At 39.6% G+C, this 20397-nt stretch overlaps 1 protein-coding gene across 1 annotated transcript in view; it reads left to right on the top strand.

The window, feature by feature from the left end:
• The first annotated feature begins 9051 nt into the window (after window positions 1-9051).
• Window positions 9052-20397, top strand: part of lovit (loss of visual transmission) — a 434041-nt gene continuing 422695 nt past the window's right edge. Inside the window, exons 1-2 of the mRNA NM_001316486.1 lie at window positions 9052-9113; window positions 9181-9358. Coding sequence (NP_001303415.1) covers window positions 9183-9358 — 176 coding nt within the window. The 5' untranslated portion in view covers window positions 9052-9113; window positions 9181-9182. The remainder of the gene's footprint in view (window positions 9114-9180; window positions 9359-20397) is intronic.

Here is a 20397-nt window from a genome sequence, read left to right as displayed (position 1 = left end):
AATTAAAAGCAGCTTCTCGCAGACTTACCAAAGCGCTTAAGAAAGAGGAAGCGGACGCACACAGGCACAAAGAACAAGGTATAATACATAAATAAAAATCACCTTATTGTTCTCCTATTTTGGTGGTACAAAAAAAAACAAAATTTCTCTGGGAAACAAAAGTTTAGAACGGTGGTGCATTATAGGAATCTCAATGAAATAACAGTTAACGGCAAGCTCCCCATTCCTAGAATGGATAAAATGTTGGATAAACTTGGACGATACCAATATTTTACAACAATTGATTTAGCTAAAGGTTTTCACCAAATTCAGATGGATTAAAATTACATCATAAAACCTGCTTTTTATACTAAACATGGGCATTTCGAATATACACGCATTCCTTTTGGTCTGAAAAATGGCCTTGAAACATTCCAAACATGTATGAACAGTATTTTGACAGATTTAAACTACAAAGATTGCTTAGAATACTTAGACGACATTATTCTGTCCCTAAGAAAAGTCTTAACGAAACTCAGGGATGCCAATTTAAAACTGCTAGAAAAATGTGAGTTCATGAAGAAGGAAATAGAATTCTTGGGACATATCGTATCCTAACATTGCCAAGGTGGTTAAACCTATGACCCTTAAACTAAAGAAAGGCGCAGTAATTGATACCAAATGTAAAGATTACTTTGATTCGTTCTTTTAAAAGTTTCTTTTTGATCTATCCAGACGAATGGCGTAAGTAACTTAGCTATTGGTGCTGTGTTATCTCAAAATCGCGAATGAACATGAAAAAGAATTGTTAGCCATTGTCTGGGCAACGAAATATTTTAAGTCAAACTTGTTTGGTGGACCATTTGAAATGATCAAAAGTCTTTAAGCCTTTTGTCTTAATAATATTTAGGAGCCAGATATAAATTACAAAGGTGGAAAATCAAATTGAACGAATTTGATTATAAAATTAAATATCTTCCAGGCAAAGAAAATTATGTAACCTTTCCAGAACAAATATTGAAGAAGACATGCTTGGTGAAGTTGCAGATAATACAAATGCAACCGCCCAAAGTGCGAGTGAAGATAATTTAAATTACATATCAATAACTTGAAGACCACTCAATCCTTTCTCTAAAAAATAGAATTAGAAAAAGGAAACAGCGATTTAACCAATGTAAGCCATTATTTTTAGAAGTTGAAAATCAATGTAACTTACATAGAAATGTCAATTCAACTTGAACATTAAGGAATATTAAGAATACTTAGAAAATCGCCATGTATTTCCCTTATGACGCAGACTTTTTGATTTTTAAGAGGACATATACAGAAATCATAAGCCCTAACACCTTCACCAAATTGTTAAGATGTACGAGACGGTTAATCGATGTCCTAACATATACCAAAGAAGTTTTACTTCCAGGAATAGAAAAAACCATTAGCTAGCTTAAGGAAGAATACTTGATCCCAGATGGTCAAAAACTAATCCAGAATATCATTATGGAGTGTGAATTCTGCAATGTAGCGAAAACGGAACATAGAAACACGAAATTGACATTCGAAACAAACCCGTAAGAATTCAACGTAAAATAAAAATACGCGAAGACTTCTATCTCAGCGGAAACCAAATATTTCATGCATAGGTGTCAATGTTCGAAATGTGAAAAGTAGAGATTGGTTATAGGCAAAACGGGCAATAACAAAAATATTTAATGGCATGGGAAAACCACAGGAGATAAAAGCAGATAAGGATTCAGCCTTCAGGTGCATAGACGGAAACCTATCAGACACCACAATCTGAAAATCATTAGTAGTGAGCAAAATAAATAAGATGTACAAGAATTGAAGCAATCTTATATATATTTTTTTTTTCGCACGGGTCCCACGGCCACACCTTCCGCCCAACCGACCGATGGGCGCTGCCGTGTATCGTACGGCTCGATTCGCGAGAAGATAGACGCGATATAAAAAAGGAACAGGAACGAGGAAATGAATATAATGTAAAAAACCTATATTAAATATTAATGCCAGTAGGATCTAATTATGTACTAAAAAAGTTAAAATTGGTTGCTTTAAAAGGAGCAGAGAGACAAGATACCGATAATAGGATAAAGTATATTATAGTCAGAACATAATACTCTGTAAGGGTCTTGCATCTCATAGTTACATCTACTATGATTTAAGATAAGGGATATATAGTTTCTAGTGAATCTACCTGGAACACAGAAGTTAAGCCGACTAATCAAGTCGGCACTCTCCACATCACCACGAATAAGCTTACAAATAAAGACTGTTCCAAGCATAGTTCTACGGTTAGCTAGGGACGGTAAATTAATTAAAAGTAGTAGCGCCGCAAGGCAAAAAGTAAGAAGTTTTTTTTTTGTATGTTTACAATTACAAAACAAAACATAACACAGATTTTGCAGTTGCCACGAAATATAGGCAAACTGCATTTGTAAATATTAAAGTAACCAATCCATTTGGGAAAACAGGAAGAACTAAACAACTAGATGATAGGCACTTTGAAGAAACGAAGCGCGGTGAAAAGATCATACACTATTAGTCAAAATGTAAAAACCAAAAGAAAATTAATAAGAGTAAATACGATAATTCCAGACCAACTGAAGAAATCTAAGCGACATCACATACTTTCAATATCTTATTGGCACTTTAGATCAAGACGATGAAAACGAAGTGGAAAAAAAGATTAATAGCATGTCAGAAGTTTATGTGAAAATCATGACTATTGTCGATGGAATCAACACTCAGCTCTCGGTTCGAGGCCTAAAATGTGTTGTGTTGAGGAAATTTGTCCGAACATATAAAGCTTATATATTCTTAATAAGGATTAATAGCCTAGTCGATCTGGCCATGTCCGTCTGTCCTTATGAACGTCGAGATCTCAGCAACTATAAAAGCTAGAAGGTTAAGATTAAGCATACCGATTCTACAGACAAAGTCATGTCTGCAGACAAAAACTCCCACAAACCGCACAAAACTGCCACGCCCACACTTCTGAAAAATGTGTTGACTAATCACATTTTAATTAGTCTTGTAAGGTACTATCGATTTTCAAAAAAAAAAAAAATTTTGGCCACACCTCTAACGCCCTAAAACCGACCAAACAACTGAACAACCGACCTACAAAAATTCCAAAACGGTCACTCCCAAATTTTTTAACAGTTTTTATATATTTTCTCATTCTCTATCGATATCATTCACACTAGCTGAGTAACAGATATCTAATCTAATATATCTGTTGTATCTAATAATCGGATAACTCCACTAAAGCATTCTTTCTTGTTTAATTTCGTGTATAAATTTTGATTCTCCGAATTTAAAAAGAACAAAAAGAGCCAGTATGTGCCAAAACAAATACTTTTTAATTGGGAAAGAGCAGAAATATGAGAGAGCTATCTAAAGGGTTATCCAAGGGTCTCTCGACCTTTGTAAGTTCATTGCAGCCATTTTGTTGGAGTCTCAGACGACATAAGCAAATGCAGTGTGTTATATTCATTCCGTCCTCCCAAACCACCACGTGCACGCACATGAAAATCATAAAAAACGTTCCTCGCACTTCGCCCGTTTAGCGACGGATAAATGGATAAATGACTATGTCAACGAGCAATGTTGCCGTGTTTGGGAGGAGACCAATCTACACGAGGTTCACCAAGTGGCAATGCATCCGCAGAAAGTGACTGCTTGGTGTGTATTTTGGGCCAGAGGCGTGATTGGTCCATATATTTTAGAAAACGATAATAGTGTGGCCGTCACCGTCAATGGTGAGCGATACTGGTTAATTAAAACCAACTTTTTTTGGTCTCAAAACGACAATATGGATCTGGACAACATGTGGTTTTAACAGGACACACAGCACACGCTATATTGAATGTTCTGCACGAGCACTTCCCGGACATGGTCATCTCGTGCGTAGGCGACGTGAACTGGCCACCAAGATCGTGCAATTTAACGTAGACATCCTTGGTCCTTATCCTTTAAGTAAGCAAGGACACATTGGCTTGTTAATAGTTTTAGCTCATCTAAGTAAATTTCATTGGTTATACCCTCTACAGAGCCACTGAGCTAGATGTATTTTTAACTTTTTATGGAGTTAATAATATATATATGTATGTCGGGAGCCTCGTCGTCCGTCCGTCCGTCCATATCGGCGTCACTCATAATGATGTACACTACGCAATTTGTACAGCTGTGCGCATTCAACAAGTCCACTTGAGTCTGCTTTGGCTTCTCAACGATTAATGTGCAGCATCGTGGAGGCTGCTTTTTCTCTTCTCAATTTTGGCATTCCCTTTTCATTATGTCGCTTTCTCACTCTAACCAAGCACTGCAAGTGGCCACGTTTAGCCGCAGCTCTATCGCTCTCATTTTAGCCGAGTCCGGTTCATAGATAATTCATATTCATCCTCACACACTTACAAAAAATAGGAACACGCATAATAGCAAAAGGAACATGGAGAAAAAGTAAATAGCGAATTATTTTCGCCCCGACATATACAGCACTCTTTTCACAAGAATCGAATGCGTCAGAAAGGGTAGGCCGTTCCATATTCTTAGCAAATCCAGCATATTTAAAAGCAGATAAAAGAGAGCGGGATTCATGCAATCAGTTTTGGATTAAGGAATGGTCAATGGTGTTTTATCATACCATGCTTTATGTGGTTTAAGTATGATAACACATGGAAGCCAGCTGGTGGATCTGAGATGATGGAGATGGATAGAGACGATCAGCTTAAATTGTTACAAGATTAGCTAAAGGAGAATAAAATTATTGTATAAAAACAGGCTGCTCAGTACAATTTGAGAACACGGCCAAGAAGTCTTTCGACGAAATTTCACCCAAAGGAATTTAAGCATAGTAATAAATGCCAAACTGTGTCTATCTTTTCTTAAAGCCCGAATACGTGAACGAGAATGTAATTCTTGTTACCAAATAGGAACCTTCCACGCTAAGGATCTTCACCCATAGGTAAGTACAATTTCTGTCAAATTCCTTTCGGCATGAACTACGAATTTGACTGGGTTGTTATAGGGATTCTATGTTGAATAAAAAGTAGCATGCGAAAAAAAGAATGAGTAAGCGATTGGATGATTTATAAAACAAAAAGTAAGAGAATGATAAAGATTAGTTCCCCAACTATTGGATACCCGTTACTGATTGGTGTGAATTCAAACTCGAAATTGCATCATGTTTCTGAGATATCGATAGATATTGGGAAAAAAAGAGAAAAAATTTAAAATTGTGGGCGAGGCAGTTTTTGGGCTTAAGAGGGGGCGTGGGAAAAAATGGTTCAACAAATTTCGCTGCGTCTTGGTCTCTAGAATCTGTACGCTTAATCTCAACATTATATCTTTTATAGTTCATGAGATCTCGACCTAATGTCCCGTCAGTTGACTAAGGACAACTAAGAAATAAAAAATTATCGAAGAAATAGTTTTCACGTCCTTATTCTCTTGATCTCAGCTGAAAACTAAATGTTAATGACATCTTTTTTTTTTACATTATTTCTGGAGCTAGATTGTCCGTTTGGGATATTGATTGTACACAGCTAGTGGATGTGGATTGTGTACATTGCGTGGGATTCGCCACTCTGTATTTCTTCCATAAGAGCTGATTATGTGAATGTGTCACTTATTGCCCTTTTGTTTACATTATTTGTGGAGCGAGATTGCCCGCTTGGGATACTGACTGTATACAGCTAGTGGATGTGGATTGTGTACATTGCGTGGGATTCGCCACTCTGTTTTTTTTTTCATAAGTGTTGATTATGTGAATATGTCACGTATTGCCCATTTGTTTATATTATATCGGGAGCGAGATCGCCCGCTTAGGATATTGATTGTATACAATGAGTGGATGGCGTGGCAGTTTTGGGCGGATTCACCATCCGCCTCTTCATCTTCTTCCTCATCTTCAAAAAACTAACTCTTACTATTTTCTATCAAAATGCAAGAGGCTTGCTTAGCCAACTAACTAAATTGTATTCTGACAGCCTTTCCTTTGCATCCCATATAAATGTGTTTACAGAGACTTGGTTAAAGCAGGAGGTACCTTTCCCAGTTATGTACTCAATACATACGTATGATCGTCCGTCCAGGCGAAAAGGTAAAGTCTTAATTGCGGTTAGGTCTACCATTACGTCAGAGGAGGTACTTTTTGCTGAGTTACGTAACGTAGAATTCATATGCGTAAAGCTGTCGTTTTCCGATAGATCTGTTTATAGTACGTGCTCTTACATTCTGCTGTCTTCTGAACATGCAGAATATCTAAATCATTTGCCCGCTGTCCAATTCCTGTGAAATAGACTGTCTTATAGGGACCAATTGGTAGTTCTAGGTGATTTTATTTTACCTGACACAACGTCGTCTCCAGAAGAAAAGTCAAATATCCTTCTCCGTATAGCACAACATGACTTTATTGACGGTTAATTATATTCGAAACTCTCTTGGCGATTTTTGGATCAATGTCTTGTAACAAGTCCTTGAAATGTGTTTCCGTCCAGAGTATCACCTCTTACTCAACCTGAAGATCCATATCATCCTACTTTCGAGGTGGCAATCGACATAGGTACGGTATTAAAGGCAAACTTTCTGACTAACTCTTTTAACTAATTTTATAGCTAGCTTTAATTGGTCCGATCTTCACTCCTGTACCATAATGGCAGATCCCATAAATGTGTATTATACCGCAATTTAAACATTTTTTAACCCTTGTGTTCCGATGTTCCATCGGTCAATCTTTAACAAACCTCCTTGGTTAAATAAAGTCCAGACTTTATACAAAATTTAAAAACACGGGTTCTCAGTCTATCCTTTTTAAAAACTTAAATTTAAGTTTGGTTTATGCTCTGAGTTACAAGAGCTATTTAAACGGTTGTCGGTTCCAGTTCGCAAAGGATTCGTGAAAATACTACGATAAAATCGAATCAGGCAACAGCCGATCTATGTGCCAAGTTTATTCAAAAAACGTACAGCCATACTCTTATGCGGTATCTAAGTCGAATCTATATTTTGCCCCACTCTAACTCTGCGTGCTAAGCCTGTCTTTTCGTCAGGTCCCGACGGAATCCCTGGCTAGGTCCTCAGATTCTGTGCGGAAGCCTTGTGCAAACCTCTACGGAAACCTTACCTCTGGAATCTTCACAGTTCCCCCATATATGAAAGAAGTCCGTAGTGATTCGTGTTCATAAAAAGGTAGCAAACTGGATGCAAGCAATTACAGAGGAATCTCTAAATTGTCGGCTATCCCAAAACATTTTGAAAATGTTATCACTCCTCATTTGCAGCACCTTCGTAGATCAATCATATCACCGTGTCAGCACGGTTTTATGAAACGCAGATCAATAACTACTAGCCTCTTGGAGCTAACTCCTTTCGTAATACATGGTTTCAAAAATAATCTTCGAACGGATGTCATCTACACTGACTTTAGTAAAGCATTTGACTCTGTTAATCATTACCTTCTAGTAAGGAAACTTAATCTTTTAGGTTTCCCTGTTGATCTTCAAAATTGGATTTTAAGCTATCTGAATGGCAGGACGCAACCTCTTTAAAAGCTCTCTATCTGGTATTCTCCGAGTCACATCCGGTGTCCCACAAGGGAGCCATCTTGGTCCGCTTCTTTTTACTTTTATTAACGACCTCCCCGTAGTAATAAAACATTCGCGTGTACTTATGTACGCAGACGATGTTAAATTATGCCTCCAGCACAAGGACATTTCGCGCCATTTGGACTTACCATCCGATCTGGACAGATTTCAAATATGGTGCCGTGATAACTTATTAGACTTAAATGGCTCAAAGTGTAAGGTTATGACCTGTCGTGCTAACCCAATACGCACGACTACACTCTAAGTGGGTGCTCTTTGGACAGAATAACACGGGTTGATGATCTTGGTGTTCTTCTGGACCCTGTACTAAAATTTTCTGACCATATTTTGACTATTGTCAATAAGCCCAGGGGTGTGCTTGTTTTTATAAAAATGTGGTCTTAGGAATTTGATGATCCTTATATGACAAAAACCTATTTATTTCGTTAGACCGTTCGATTCTTGAGTGTGGATCACCTGTTTGGAGTCCACAATACGTAGTCCACTCGGACCGATTGAATCGGTCCAAAAGAACTTCTTACTTTTTGTTTTGCGGCGCCTAAATTGGGATGCAAACCGTATATTACCTCTTTGTTCTAGTAGACTACTTTTAATTAATTTACCGTCTCAGCTAACCGTAGAACTATGCTTGGAACAGTCTTTATTTGTAAGCTTATTCGTGGGGATGTTGAGAGTCCCGACTTGATAAGTCGGCTTAACTTCTCGGTTCCAAGTAGATTCACTAGAAACTATATACCCCCTATCTTAAATCATTGTAGATCTAACTATGAGTTGCATGACCCTTACAGAGTTTTATGTTCTGACTATAATAGACTTTATCCTATTATCAGTAATCTTGACTCTCTCTTTCCTCGTTTCTGTTCTCTTTACTATATCGCGTCTATCTTCTCGCGAATCGAACCGTATAAATCTGCAACCTTTTTGTTGCCATGAGCGATATATAAGCCCACAGGGATGATGACGAATTATAGTTGTACAATTTAATAAAAATAGGAAAGGAATAAGGCCAAGCAGTTTAATGATTATTTACATTACATTACCTATTTCAACTAGCATTGGTGAAGAGCGGTGAGCTATGCGTGAAGACCAGATCTAATAGTTCTCTAAACAAACGAACGTACAGAAAGGCCTGGGTTGATGCAAAGACACTAGAATAATTATTCTATTATCTATATAGTTATTCTAGTATCTTTGGTTGATGGTTGGGTAAAAAATAAATGATAAAATAATAAATGCTACCTGTAAACAATATTCAGGGAATCTGGTAATCCATTCGACTTTAAAACACATTTTAGTCTTGTAATAAGGTTTCCACTAACTGCTAACACTTACTTTTATTTTCAAGATATTTTTCTCATTCATATATACATACTTTTAAATTCATACTTTACGGCTTGGCGCATGCTCAGAGAAATATTGCTGTGAAATTGTATGTACTGCAAATTACATACTTTCAATATTAAATGAACTTGGTCGTTTTACTTAAAATAAGATAACAGTTGTTGCATAGTAAGCAAATTGCTATTAATTTTTACTATTTTGCAACAGTAAATAATTTTATTGACAAATCCCACAGCAATGGATAAGCTTCATGATTATCAGGGAATAGCTGGACGATTTCATCAATGCAGAGACAACATTAAAGAATTTTACGAGGACTATCATTCCAAAAAATCAACTAATTTAGTTGATACAGTCAAAAAACACCTAAATGGAAACACGAGTGCCAATAAGGACTTTAGCCATGTATTCAGGTTAGTTTACAATCTGCTTAGAGAGACAACCATTGACGAACTCACATACTTTTAACATCAACGTTTGAGACAAAAAAATATTTTATTATTATTACTATTATTATTATTAATATTATTATTTTATTATTATTATTATTATTATTATTATTATTATTATTTTTATTATTATTATTATTATTATTATTATTATTATTATTATTATTGTTATTATTATTATTATTATTATTATTATTATTATTATTATTATTATTATTATTATTATTATTGTTACTGTTATTATTATTATTATTATTAATATTATTATCATATTAATTATTATTAATATTATTATTATTATTATTATTATTATTATTAATATTTTTATTATTATTATTATTATATCACATTTCTCGGATAATGAAGGAACGCGTTCCGGAATAATTCCACTTCGGACTGGGTATGCTCATGCATTGTAAATTGTACAAAATAATCATAATCAACTATTAGGAAGCCTGCTATTGTGCTTTTAAAGCACAGAAAGTGAAAGTGTTCCCAAAGAATACAAGAATGTACATTTTTAATAAATTTTTCAATTTTTACAGCATATAAAATTCAATATTAATAGCCGTATTGATTTATTATGTTTATTTATTTCCTGTATTGGAAATAATTTATAATAACTATGTCGGGTCACGCAGCCGAATTAGCAATTCCTAAAATTCTTTTGTTTATTTGCTGCCAACCTTGGAGACACAATTTAGCTCTACGGCACCCAGGTGTACTATTATCTAAGCTCACCTCTCTCGCCAGCTCCCTGTTGTGCTCTTTTTCGCACCTACAACAGTGCACTGCTGTGGCTTAGTGTTCTTCTGTTCGCTCTGTAATTAAGTCGCTCATTACAATTCGCTTTCTTTATCTTGTACACATCGAATCGGTTCAAAATCTCTTTCGCTAAAACCAATAAAAACATATCGTTCGAAATCGGTAAGTAAGCCTCGTCTTTTAATTAGCTTAACAAACAATATTTATTTATAAATATATTAATTAATGCTATTAAACTAAAATAAAAGAGAAAAAGGAAATATAATGGAAAAGAAAAACGCATAATTAAATGTAAATTGAATATTTATGAATATTATTAGTTATGTTACTTGCAAGATACAAACCGTCGCTAAATGTCTGAGAACCCATTCAAAGTTGCTAGAGCAACTGTAAAAATCACTTAAAAACCCTTCTTAAAAAAATAAGATTCAAGGCATTAATTTGTAAATAATATTTTAGTAGATCGTTTTGCAACGAAATTGACCAAAACTCTAAATATGTATTTTCGATTCTTAGATCAAAATTGATTTCGTTCCGAAAAGCGTCTTTTAGCACAACTACTCACAGATACAGACTACATCGTTTATTATTTTTATTCATATAAGCAAGCAAATTATATTTTTAGATTTTTACGGTTCCAATTTTTGGTGATCGAAGAGATGTAAATATTTCCCGTCACCAAAAATAGTGACGCCGTTACGTGTCTTGTTATTATAATGGGTTTGGTGATGCCTTGCTGTCTTTACTTCAGCTTCTCAAAGACCACCAAAGAGAGTTGATCGAGGAGGAATGAAACGCCACTCGATTTACTCCGCAAGTCAAAAATACAACACTGCTTTAATACGGAAGTCCCACAGTGGTCGGCGTTGTATGTAGATCACGGCCATAAATGCTTTCAGTTGAGGAAGAGGCTTGAAACTTTTCACAAAATTTTGTAATAAGTCTGTTTGCTTATTCAATTTCCTCAAATTCCAGCTTTTGAGCTCGAAGAGAATTTTTCAGCTTTAACCGCACATGAAGAACGCATTCGCTAAACAAAATTAATGCAGAGTGGAGTTAATTCCAATGTAACTATAATTTTGTCTGAATCTACGCAAATTGGTGTCAAACAAAGCAGACAGCAACAACAGCGAATTAAATAAAGTTAAAGCTCTAAACAGCTTTGTACAATTTGCACTTTCCTGTTCATGAACAGGGGCCATCAAAATGTTGAGCTAATAGCTGTTTTAATTAGCTGTTTTCGCGAAAATAAAAGACGATTTCTATGTTGTATCCAATTCAAAAGATTTCGTTTATTTTCCTTGCGAAGTTTGCCAAAAACGCGCATGCATTGGTTACGAAAGCGAGAATAATACAAATTGCACTACGAAGAGCAGAACGCTAAGCCAAACGTGTGAGAGAGTACAAGAGAGAGTTCGCGAAAGAGAATAACTTAGATACTCACTCAGCTGGACTGCATAGATAAAGAAAGCTGAGGCGCGGAAGTCTAATTGTGTCTCCAAGGTGCTGCTAAATTTCTAAGAAACAACTGAAATGATTTGCTTTTCGTAAGTACCGTTTGTTTAAGATACTGACGATCTTCTCTATAGTCAAGTTCCCCGACTATCAGATAACCGTTACTCAGCTAGTGGGAATGCGGACGCAAAATTTAATCGTATTTCTGGGATATATTTTAAAATATTTTAAAATATATTTTAAAATTGTTTAATAGTGTATACCGATAAAAATTTGCAAGAGAAACAACAAAACTAAGAAAAATCTAAACATTTTTCAAAAGTGTGGCAGTTTTGTGATGCATCTATATCTCTAGAATCCGTATGCTTAATCTCATGCTAGCTTTAATAGTTCCTGAGATCGAGGCGTTCATACGGTCAGACGGACGGACGGACAAGGTCAGATCAACTCGGCTATTGACCCTGATGGAAAATATATATACTTTATATGGTCGCAAACGCTTCCTTCTACCTGTTACATACTTTTCGACGAATCTAGTATACACTTTAACATTACAGTTATTTTCCTTTATTTTTGTGATCGCAAGCCACCGTTCATTGTAACTGATCATTTAAAACTAAATTCGTGGTGGTTTGGGCACCGCATTAATGGTTACAATGCCAGGTGCGTCGATTTGAAAAATCACCTATTTTTCCTCTTTATTTTTTTTATTTATTTTTTTTATTTTTTTATTTATTATAAAGACGAGGATAATAATCGTAACAAGTATCGCTGCGCCGAACACTCTGTTTATTGTTGAGTGCGTTCAAAGTTCGTGCAACTCGGATGTGTTATTCGGATGAAGTTGCTCGAGTCCTTCTAGCGAGAGAATTTGTAGTCGTCCCACCTCGTATGGAGTCACTGTATCAGTGGTGTCACAGGTTTTGTGGGATCTCGTTCAGGAACGTTGTCTAGTAAGTGCCACTCAATCGTCTTTCGATGTCCCTCCAGTTCACCGTGCCATTGAAGCCTTTGAGCAATATCAGCCCGTCGTCTATCTCCTCTATTGCTGGTATGTGTTCTGCCTTGGTGTACTCCCACCTTGATTGCTTTCAATTTAAAAGTTCTGGTAGACAATGGCCTTTGCTTAAGTTACTAATGAATTTGTTTTTACATTGGAACTTTTGCAGTAGGCATTTATTCCGTACATTTCGTCTTTCTTTAGTTGGTAAATTAATATTTTTCTTTACTGATCTTGATTGGAAATATAAGAAATAAGAAATTAGCTGATTTCAATATGGGGAGAAAATGGCATAAAAAATATGGCATACAAAATTGAAGTTCCGTTGTGTAAAACGCTATCTCTTCTTTCACGAGCCCAATCTAAATCTGCAAACCTATGTCCAACTCACCTCTCAAATTCCAATCATTTCTAATTGAATTCTGTATTCTCGTGGTCACGTGAGATAGTATGTTCATTCTGTCTTCTAGCTGTCTATTGCTGAGGTCATGATCCTGAAAGTAATCATGATATAATGTTACTTTTATGTACTAATTTTCCTGATTCCGTTAATATTGTAGTACTTCTGTCTTCCTTATCTTATTCCTTCCTAAATCTACTTGATAGCTTAGAACCTAATCTTGTATTAACCCTAACGAAAATTTCTTGCCCTTTGATATAGGACTTAATGGGCTTTCTTGTCGGTTTCTAGTCTAGCTTCTTCGTATTCTTCTGGAGCCACGGTAGCAATCCTACCGAAGAACACCTCTAGGAGTCTTTTTTTTTGTGACCGAATGAACAGTGCCATTTTCATAGATGGCTCTATCGGGAAGTTCAAACATCTTATTATTTCAAAGATCTTCCGTACTCTTGTACGTAGGTGCTTTATAGAGCTCAATGCCCAGGTGGTCTGTCAAGATGAATTTGATAGAGGCTGAGTTGAGGGACTTTTCGTTGTCCATTACTATTAGTTTGGGCACTCCATAATAGTATACGATATTTCTTAAGGGGTTTCTAATGTCCTCCACAGCTTTCGATTTAATGACTCTTCCCAGAGCCAGCTTGGAGAATTTGTCGATTGCTGTGAGCACCAGATGGCGTTCTGTCGAGTAGATGTCAACATGAATAATCTGTCTGGGGTATTTTAGTAAGGGAGTTTCTGTGATTTCCGGATGTGTGGGATGTCTGTCATATTTAGAGGTCTTACACACCAAACACTTACACTGACTCACGATAGCCAAAACTTTTTTCCTTATTTTAGGAAAGTATACTCTTTCGGACAACTGAGCATTAATTTCCACAGCATTTCTGTGAGCTCTGTTATGTGTCCTAATTATTTCTTCCTCCTGTTCGGCTTCGTTAACAAGGTCTTTGACTTTAGTTTGAGAGAATCTAATCTTGAAACCCAGAAAATGGATGGGGTAGAGAATTTGTATTTTCCCCATTACATCCTCACATGTAAAAATTTCATTAATCACGGATGGGTTAAGATATTCCTTCAAATCTGACAAGAGGCTATCAGGTGTGAACAATATACGATTCACTTAATGCCAAAGGAATGTTGAAAACGGAATGGTGAATGAGTAATTCTCTGACTCGGACTTCCTGAAGAAAATGATTTTTAAATGCGTTTATCGGGGCTTGTCGCTACGTATCAGCCAATGGCTCGAACTGTCGGAGCTGTGCAATGTTGAGGCTACTGTGCTTATCTGTTCGACTGTCGGTCCTCTGGACACAGCGTCGGCTACAGTATTTTCTCTGCCTGGTGTATAGTAAATCTTATAGTCGTATTCCTCAAGGTATGCTTTCCATCTTTTAATCCTCGCATTCCCATTTCAACTACTGAGAGAATGGGTCAGAGGCTGATGGTCAGTAAAGATTTTCACCTTTGCATTACCGTAAAGGTAAATTTTGAGCTTTTTTGAGCCAGGTAATTGCTAACATTTCTTTTTCATTTGTGGCATAATTTTCTTCCGCCTTCAAGAGTGTTCTCGATAAAAATGAGATAAGTCTGGGAAATTCGACTATCCCCTCCTCTCAAAAGCCAGCGAAGTGGTTTTGCTTCAATTTTCGCTCCCATTCCCTTCATTGTATCTTTGCCAAGTATGGCGTCAAAAGTCTTCAGTGATGGTAATAAAAAGAATTTTATTTCGAAATCGAAAAGGTGCTCCTTTGTAATGCGATATTTTCACATCGCCGCCTGGAGTGTCATCTATGTAAGGCTTGTTATTTGGTATCGCGTTCAACCCCAAATTTGGCTGGATGTAATTTTTATTAGAGCCTGTGTCAATCAACATTCTAAAAAATTTTCCGCTCCCCACTCTACATTCGAAGTATGGTAGTAAGGAGTCTTCTACTCTAAAAAATGCAACACGTGGTCTCGTTGAGCGCCGTCCTTATTGTCATTACAATATTCATTCATTGTGCCGTTTATGTCGTTCTGGGTTTCATACTCTTGGACCGACCGTTGATAGCCTGCCATGCTTGGTCTTGGTTGTGGTTTGATCGCAAAGGGGTGGGGCATTATATTGTTGCCATTGCTTTTGATAGTTTTGTGGGGGTGCGGCGAACAGTGCATTTCGGAAATTAGACACATATTGTCCTGGCGCAGCGAGTGGCTGGCCTAAGTGTTGTGGTGGTCTCCTCAAGAGATATCGTGGAGGGACCGGTGGAGGCTGTCAATGGCCAAAGGCATTCGACGGCTGAAAATTGCGGGGTGGCGGTATGGGTTTTTCGCTTCCCCTGAAACTCGACTGTTGCCCCTTATTTGCCGCATGGATTTATCTGTAAGTTTGATTTTCAAGTTTAAGACAATACTGCAAAGCTAAGGGGAGATCAGCTGGCTCCTTTATTGCCAAAAGGCGAGGTAAGTCTACTGGAATGCCTCTAATAAAAGTATCCAGAGCTTTATCTCTGTACATTTTTGTAACAAAGTGCTCGGATTCTCGGCTCATTTGCGCGAGCCGACCTTATTTAAAATAAGAGAAAGATTTTTTAGACGGACGTGGTGGAAGTCTTCCACCGACTGCAGGTGGCCTTGAACCAAAGTTGACATATGGTATTCCAAGGTAGTTATGTCCCGTTTATCTGCGTAATGTAGAGTGAGACATCTCGACATGGCCATCCAGTCCAGAGGAATGCTGTAGGACTCGAGTGCCACGTTAGTACTTCCGACAATTTTGATTCTTATGGTATAAAGTATACCATAATATTTTGGAGTACCAACAAATGGGGTATAAGCTTCCATGATTCTATCAACGCTCTTTTTCCAGGACCCGAATTCTGCTGCACTTAAAGAGAATTCCCTGATCGATTTAACGATATCAGGCACTCTGTCAAAGTCCACAAAATTGTTTCTGTATTCGGGATCGACGACCTGATCGCTCACGTCAGTAATTCAAGAGTGTCATTATTCATTTGTTTTATCAGTCCAGGTAAAACTTGGGCCGCCCTTTGGCCAATTAAGACAGTCAACTATTTAACACTCAAGTCTACGCGATGCTGTTCAGGATAGCGGTCTCTCATTTGAACTGAAAACCGAAGGTCTTATTTTATTAATGTTGTTTGCCATGTTGGCTTTTAATTCGGACAACAATTACACGAAGCGAACCTAAACCAATTCGAACTTAAAAAAAGTTGTGGGCAGAAAAATGCGGAATGCGTGTGTATTTGTTTGCTCATTTCTATTTCTGTGTGGAAGCCTGAATTTTAAATTGCTGATGTTGTTGTTGTTGATGATGATGTTGCTGTTGTTGTTGTGGTTGTTGTTGTTGTTACTATTGTTGCTGTTAACTGTGCTGCGCTTCTATGATTCTGTACTCTGTTCTACTTCTACTTTTTTACTGGGTCGTTTCGGCGAAATTGCTGTTCTTCGTTTTGCTACCCCAAGATGGCGATGCTAATAGTTAAAATGAAATTGTTGTGGTCACTCCTTCTGCCTGGGTGAATGTCATCCTTTTTGCCTGTGCCGGAGTTCCTTCAGCACAATTAAACCAAAAAATTTTTTTTTACAAAATTTTGATATTAAGTCGCGGACTTAGGACTCGTTCTCGTTTATTCGCTGGTCCCTGTTCGGGCGCCAGGTAATATTTACAGGTTTTTCCCGTTATTTTTGTAGATTGCAAGCGACCGTTTATTGTAACTGATCATTTGAAACTAAAACTAACATACGAAATATTTCCCTAAGTCCCTAGCAATCAAGTGGAGGCGTCAGCATTTTTGGCACTTGTGCTTACCCAGAAACAATGTAGGAACACAAGATGTGGGACAATCACTTGTAGGGAAATAACTTGTATAAAAAGTTCACACAGCGCGTTCCGGCATTTGTTTTGATAAGTTGTTGTTTTGCTGACATTTGCGTGAGTTCACTATGTTTCTAGAGGTTTCCAGGGCATACAGTTAAACCCAGAGGATGTCAGGGGCCTTCGCAGAATGCGAGACAGAACGCAGATAGCCTCACTGCTGCTAAATGCTACCGACGCGATGATCAATGTGCCGCATTACCCAGGACGTCCGGCCTGATTTGCAGCAGCGACGTGGACAAAAAGCACCCGACGGGTAAAAAAGAAAAAAGAAGCCAAGAGCCACATTAATGCACGCCCACATTAGCGTTATACAGCTCAATGTTAATCATTGCGCAGCAGCTCAGACTGCGGCGGAGCGCAATGTAGACATCATGCTCCTAAGCGAACCTTACGTTATTGGAACGGGACAATCCTCCATGATCCTAGACGAGTCAGGTAGAGTAGCTTTCAAGTGTTGCTGCCCGAAGGTCATTGCCGGCGATTTTAATGCCTGGGCAGCGGAATGGGGCAGCAGGGCATCCAACACCAACACCGAGCTGTGATAGACGCCATGGGAATGCTGGACCTAATACAGCTGAACGACGGACGGAAGCCGACGTTTAACAACGATAGGGGTACGTCCTTTATTGACGTTACCTTTGTCAGCAGAGGGCTAGTGGACAACAACAACTGGATGGTCCATGACGTCATGACGCTGAGCGACCACGCCCTGATCTCCTTCAGTCTCTCCCTGGAGGGCATGCCCGGGAGACGGCAGAGTAGAACAGCCGGGAAAGCAAGGGACACCAGGAAGATCGATGAGGCCATGCTGGCCTATCAGATCAATTCCCTGGAAAACCCAAATGGGGACGCAGAGAGTATGGCTGCAGGCCTCATGAATATGCTGGGAAGAATCTGCGACGCAATCATGCCAAGCGCGGTCGTTTAAGGAGCTGCAGGATGGCGTAGACAGCGATATCTGGGGCCTCGCCTACAAGCTTGTTACCAAAAAGCTAAGGAGGAGAGCGGCAACCCCATCCGACCCGGGGGTCCTGGCTAACATAGTAGGGGAGCTATTTCCAAAGCAGACCACACTATGGAGGCCAATAGAGGCAGCCCCTGTCCCAGATTTCCCGTGCGTCACAGAACTTGAAGTCGCCGAGGCAGCCAAGCGCATCCAACCCAACAAAGCCCCTGGACTAGATGGTATTCCTGGAGCTGTTATAAAAGCAGTGGCGCTGGGTAGACCTGAAATCTTCAGGGCCACCTTCCAGCAATGCCTTCTGGACGGAATCTTCCCAACAAGGTGGAAAAGCCAGAAGCTAGTCCTGTTGCCGAAAGGCAAGGGACCAGCACATGCTGCAAACAGCTACCGCCCCCTATGCCTACTGGATATAGTAGGAAAACTGTTCGAACGTATCCTGTATACCAGAATAGAGGCAATCACCGAGAGCATCAACGGCCTGGGAAGCCATCAATATGGCTTCCGGAAAGGAAAGAGCACTCTGGACGCTCTTTCGGCCGTTTGTAACATCGCCAAGACCGCTATTTCTGGTGATAGATGGTTAGGGGGCAGGAAGGAATACTGCGCAATTGTGACTCTGGACGTAAGGAACGCTTTCAACACCGCCAGATGGCCCGTAATCCTCGCGGCCATGTACCGTATGGGGATCCCGGAGTACCTAAGGATAGTCGTTGGCAGCTACTTTAGGGACCGGGTCCTATGGTACGATACGGAAGATGGCCCAAAAAGATACCGAGTTTCGGAAGGTGTTCCCCAAGGATCGGTACTTGGACCAATCCTATGGAACATTATGTACGATGGGATCTTGGGCATCAACAGGCCCGTAGGAGTAGAGCTGCATTGTTTTGCTGACGATGTGGCAATCTCAGCTGTCTCGAAAACAATCGCAGGGTTGGAAGACAAATGCAACTCTACGATCGGTGCTGCCATCCTCTGGCTCGAGAAAGCCGGGCTAGCAATAGCGGCTCACAAGACCGAAGCAGTCCTACTAAGCAGCAGGAAAAAGGTGGAGAACATGCTGGTCTCCGTCAAGGGTACACAGGTGACCTCTCAAGAGTCCCTAAAGTACCTGGGGGTAATGATAGATCGCAGACTATCGTTCAAGGACCACGCGAGCTACGCCAGCAAGAAGGCAGCAGTCACAGCCTCTTCGTTGGCGAGGCTTATGCCCAACGTCGGAGGCCCAAGACACCCGCCCAGAAAACTGCTGGTGTCAGTAGCAAAGGCTTCGCTGCTATACGCTGCACCAGTCTGGAGCAATGCCACTGGCAGGGTCTCATACCTGAAAGGAGCTCGTTCGGTGCTACGGTCAATGGCCCTCAGGCTCATTAGAGGATACAGGACCATATCCGAAGACGCGGCGCTAGCGCTGGCAGGCCTGCCGCCGATTGATCTGGAGATCAAGGCTCTCAGCCTAATGCGGAGTGGCGCTTCCAGGCAAAAGGCACACGAGTGGCTATTAGGTGAATGGCAGAGCAGATGGCAAACGTCGCGACGGGGGAGGTGGACTTATCAGCTCATCCCAGAGATGACGGTTTGGGCAGAGTGCCAACACAAATGCTTGGACTACCACCTAACCCAGTTCCTCACGGACCATGGCTGCTTCCGGGTCTATCTACTCCGGTTCCGTCACGTAGAGTCAGCCCAATGCTTGTTCTGCGTCGACGGTGAAGAAACAGCAGAACATGTGCTAATGCACTGCTCCAGGTTCACGGCGGAGAGAGAGCAGCTAAAGACGCTGTCAGGTACCCCGTTCAGCCCTAGTGGCTTGTTCGCGGCTATGCTGGCGAACAGCGGGGCTTGGGAGCGGAGACACAGCATTATCATCAATATGATGAAGCGTGTCGGATCAGACGAGATGGCCAACAGAGTGGATGTCTAAGCCCAAACTGGTGTCCTGGGTGACGGCGGGCGAAGAATTCATCCTCAGCGTCCCCGGCTCGTCGTAAAAGGCGACTAAAGGGTGGAAGGAGGAGCCCCCATGGACTACACTGAAGGGAGGGAGTGCGACCTGGCCTCACATCCTGCTCACCGAAGTCATACCTTGACTGGCAGTCCCGGTGAGCGAGCAAGGACTGTAGAGCACGCGGAGGTTTTTGTTTTAGTACGTAGGCATAATTCCAATAGGGCTTAGTCACACGATTAGTCGTGCAATTCATTGCTAGCTGCACTTCAGCCAACGCATCCTGCCATGATCTCTGACTAGACTCGACAGCCGTTAGCATACCTTTCAGGGTACTCATGACACGTTCTACCTGACCGTTTGCTCTACTTGCACCCGTAGCAATTAAATGTAGATTAATTTTTTGAGAGGAGCAAAAATCGCGAAAGCTTTTACTTGCGAAACTACGTCCTTGATCTGCTATAATTCGAGTGGGTAAACCAAACAAGGACACGGCTGATTTTACAGCCTTAATGCAGCTATCAGAATCTACATTTAGTGTGTGATGAAAATAAACAAACTTGGTGAAGGCATCTATAAGGACGATGACATATT

Source organism: Drosophila melanogaster, chromosome 3L (genome assembly GCF_000001215.4).
Source record: "Drosophila melanogaster chromosome 3L".
NCBI lineage: Eukaryota > Metazoa > Arthropoda > Insecta > Diptera > Drosophilidae > Drosophila > Drosophila melanogaster.
Note: the sequence above shows the minus strand (reverse complement) of the source record. Positions and strands in the feature narration are given on the sequence as shown.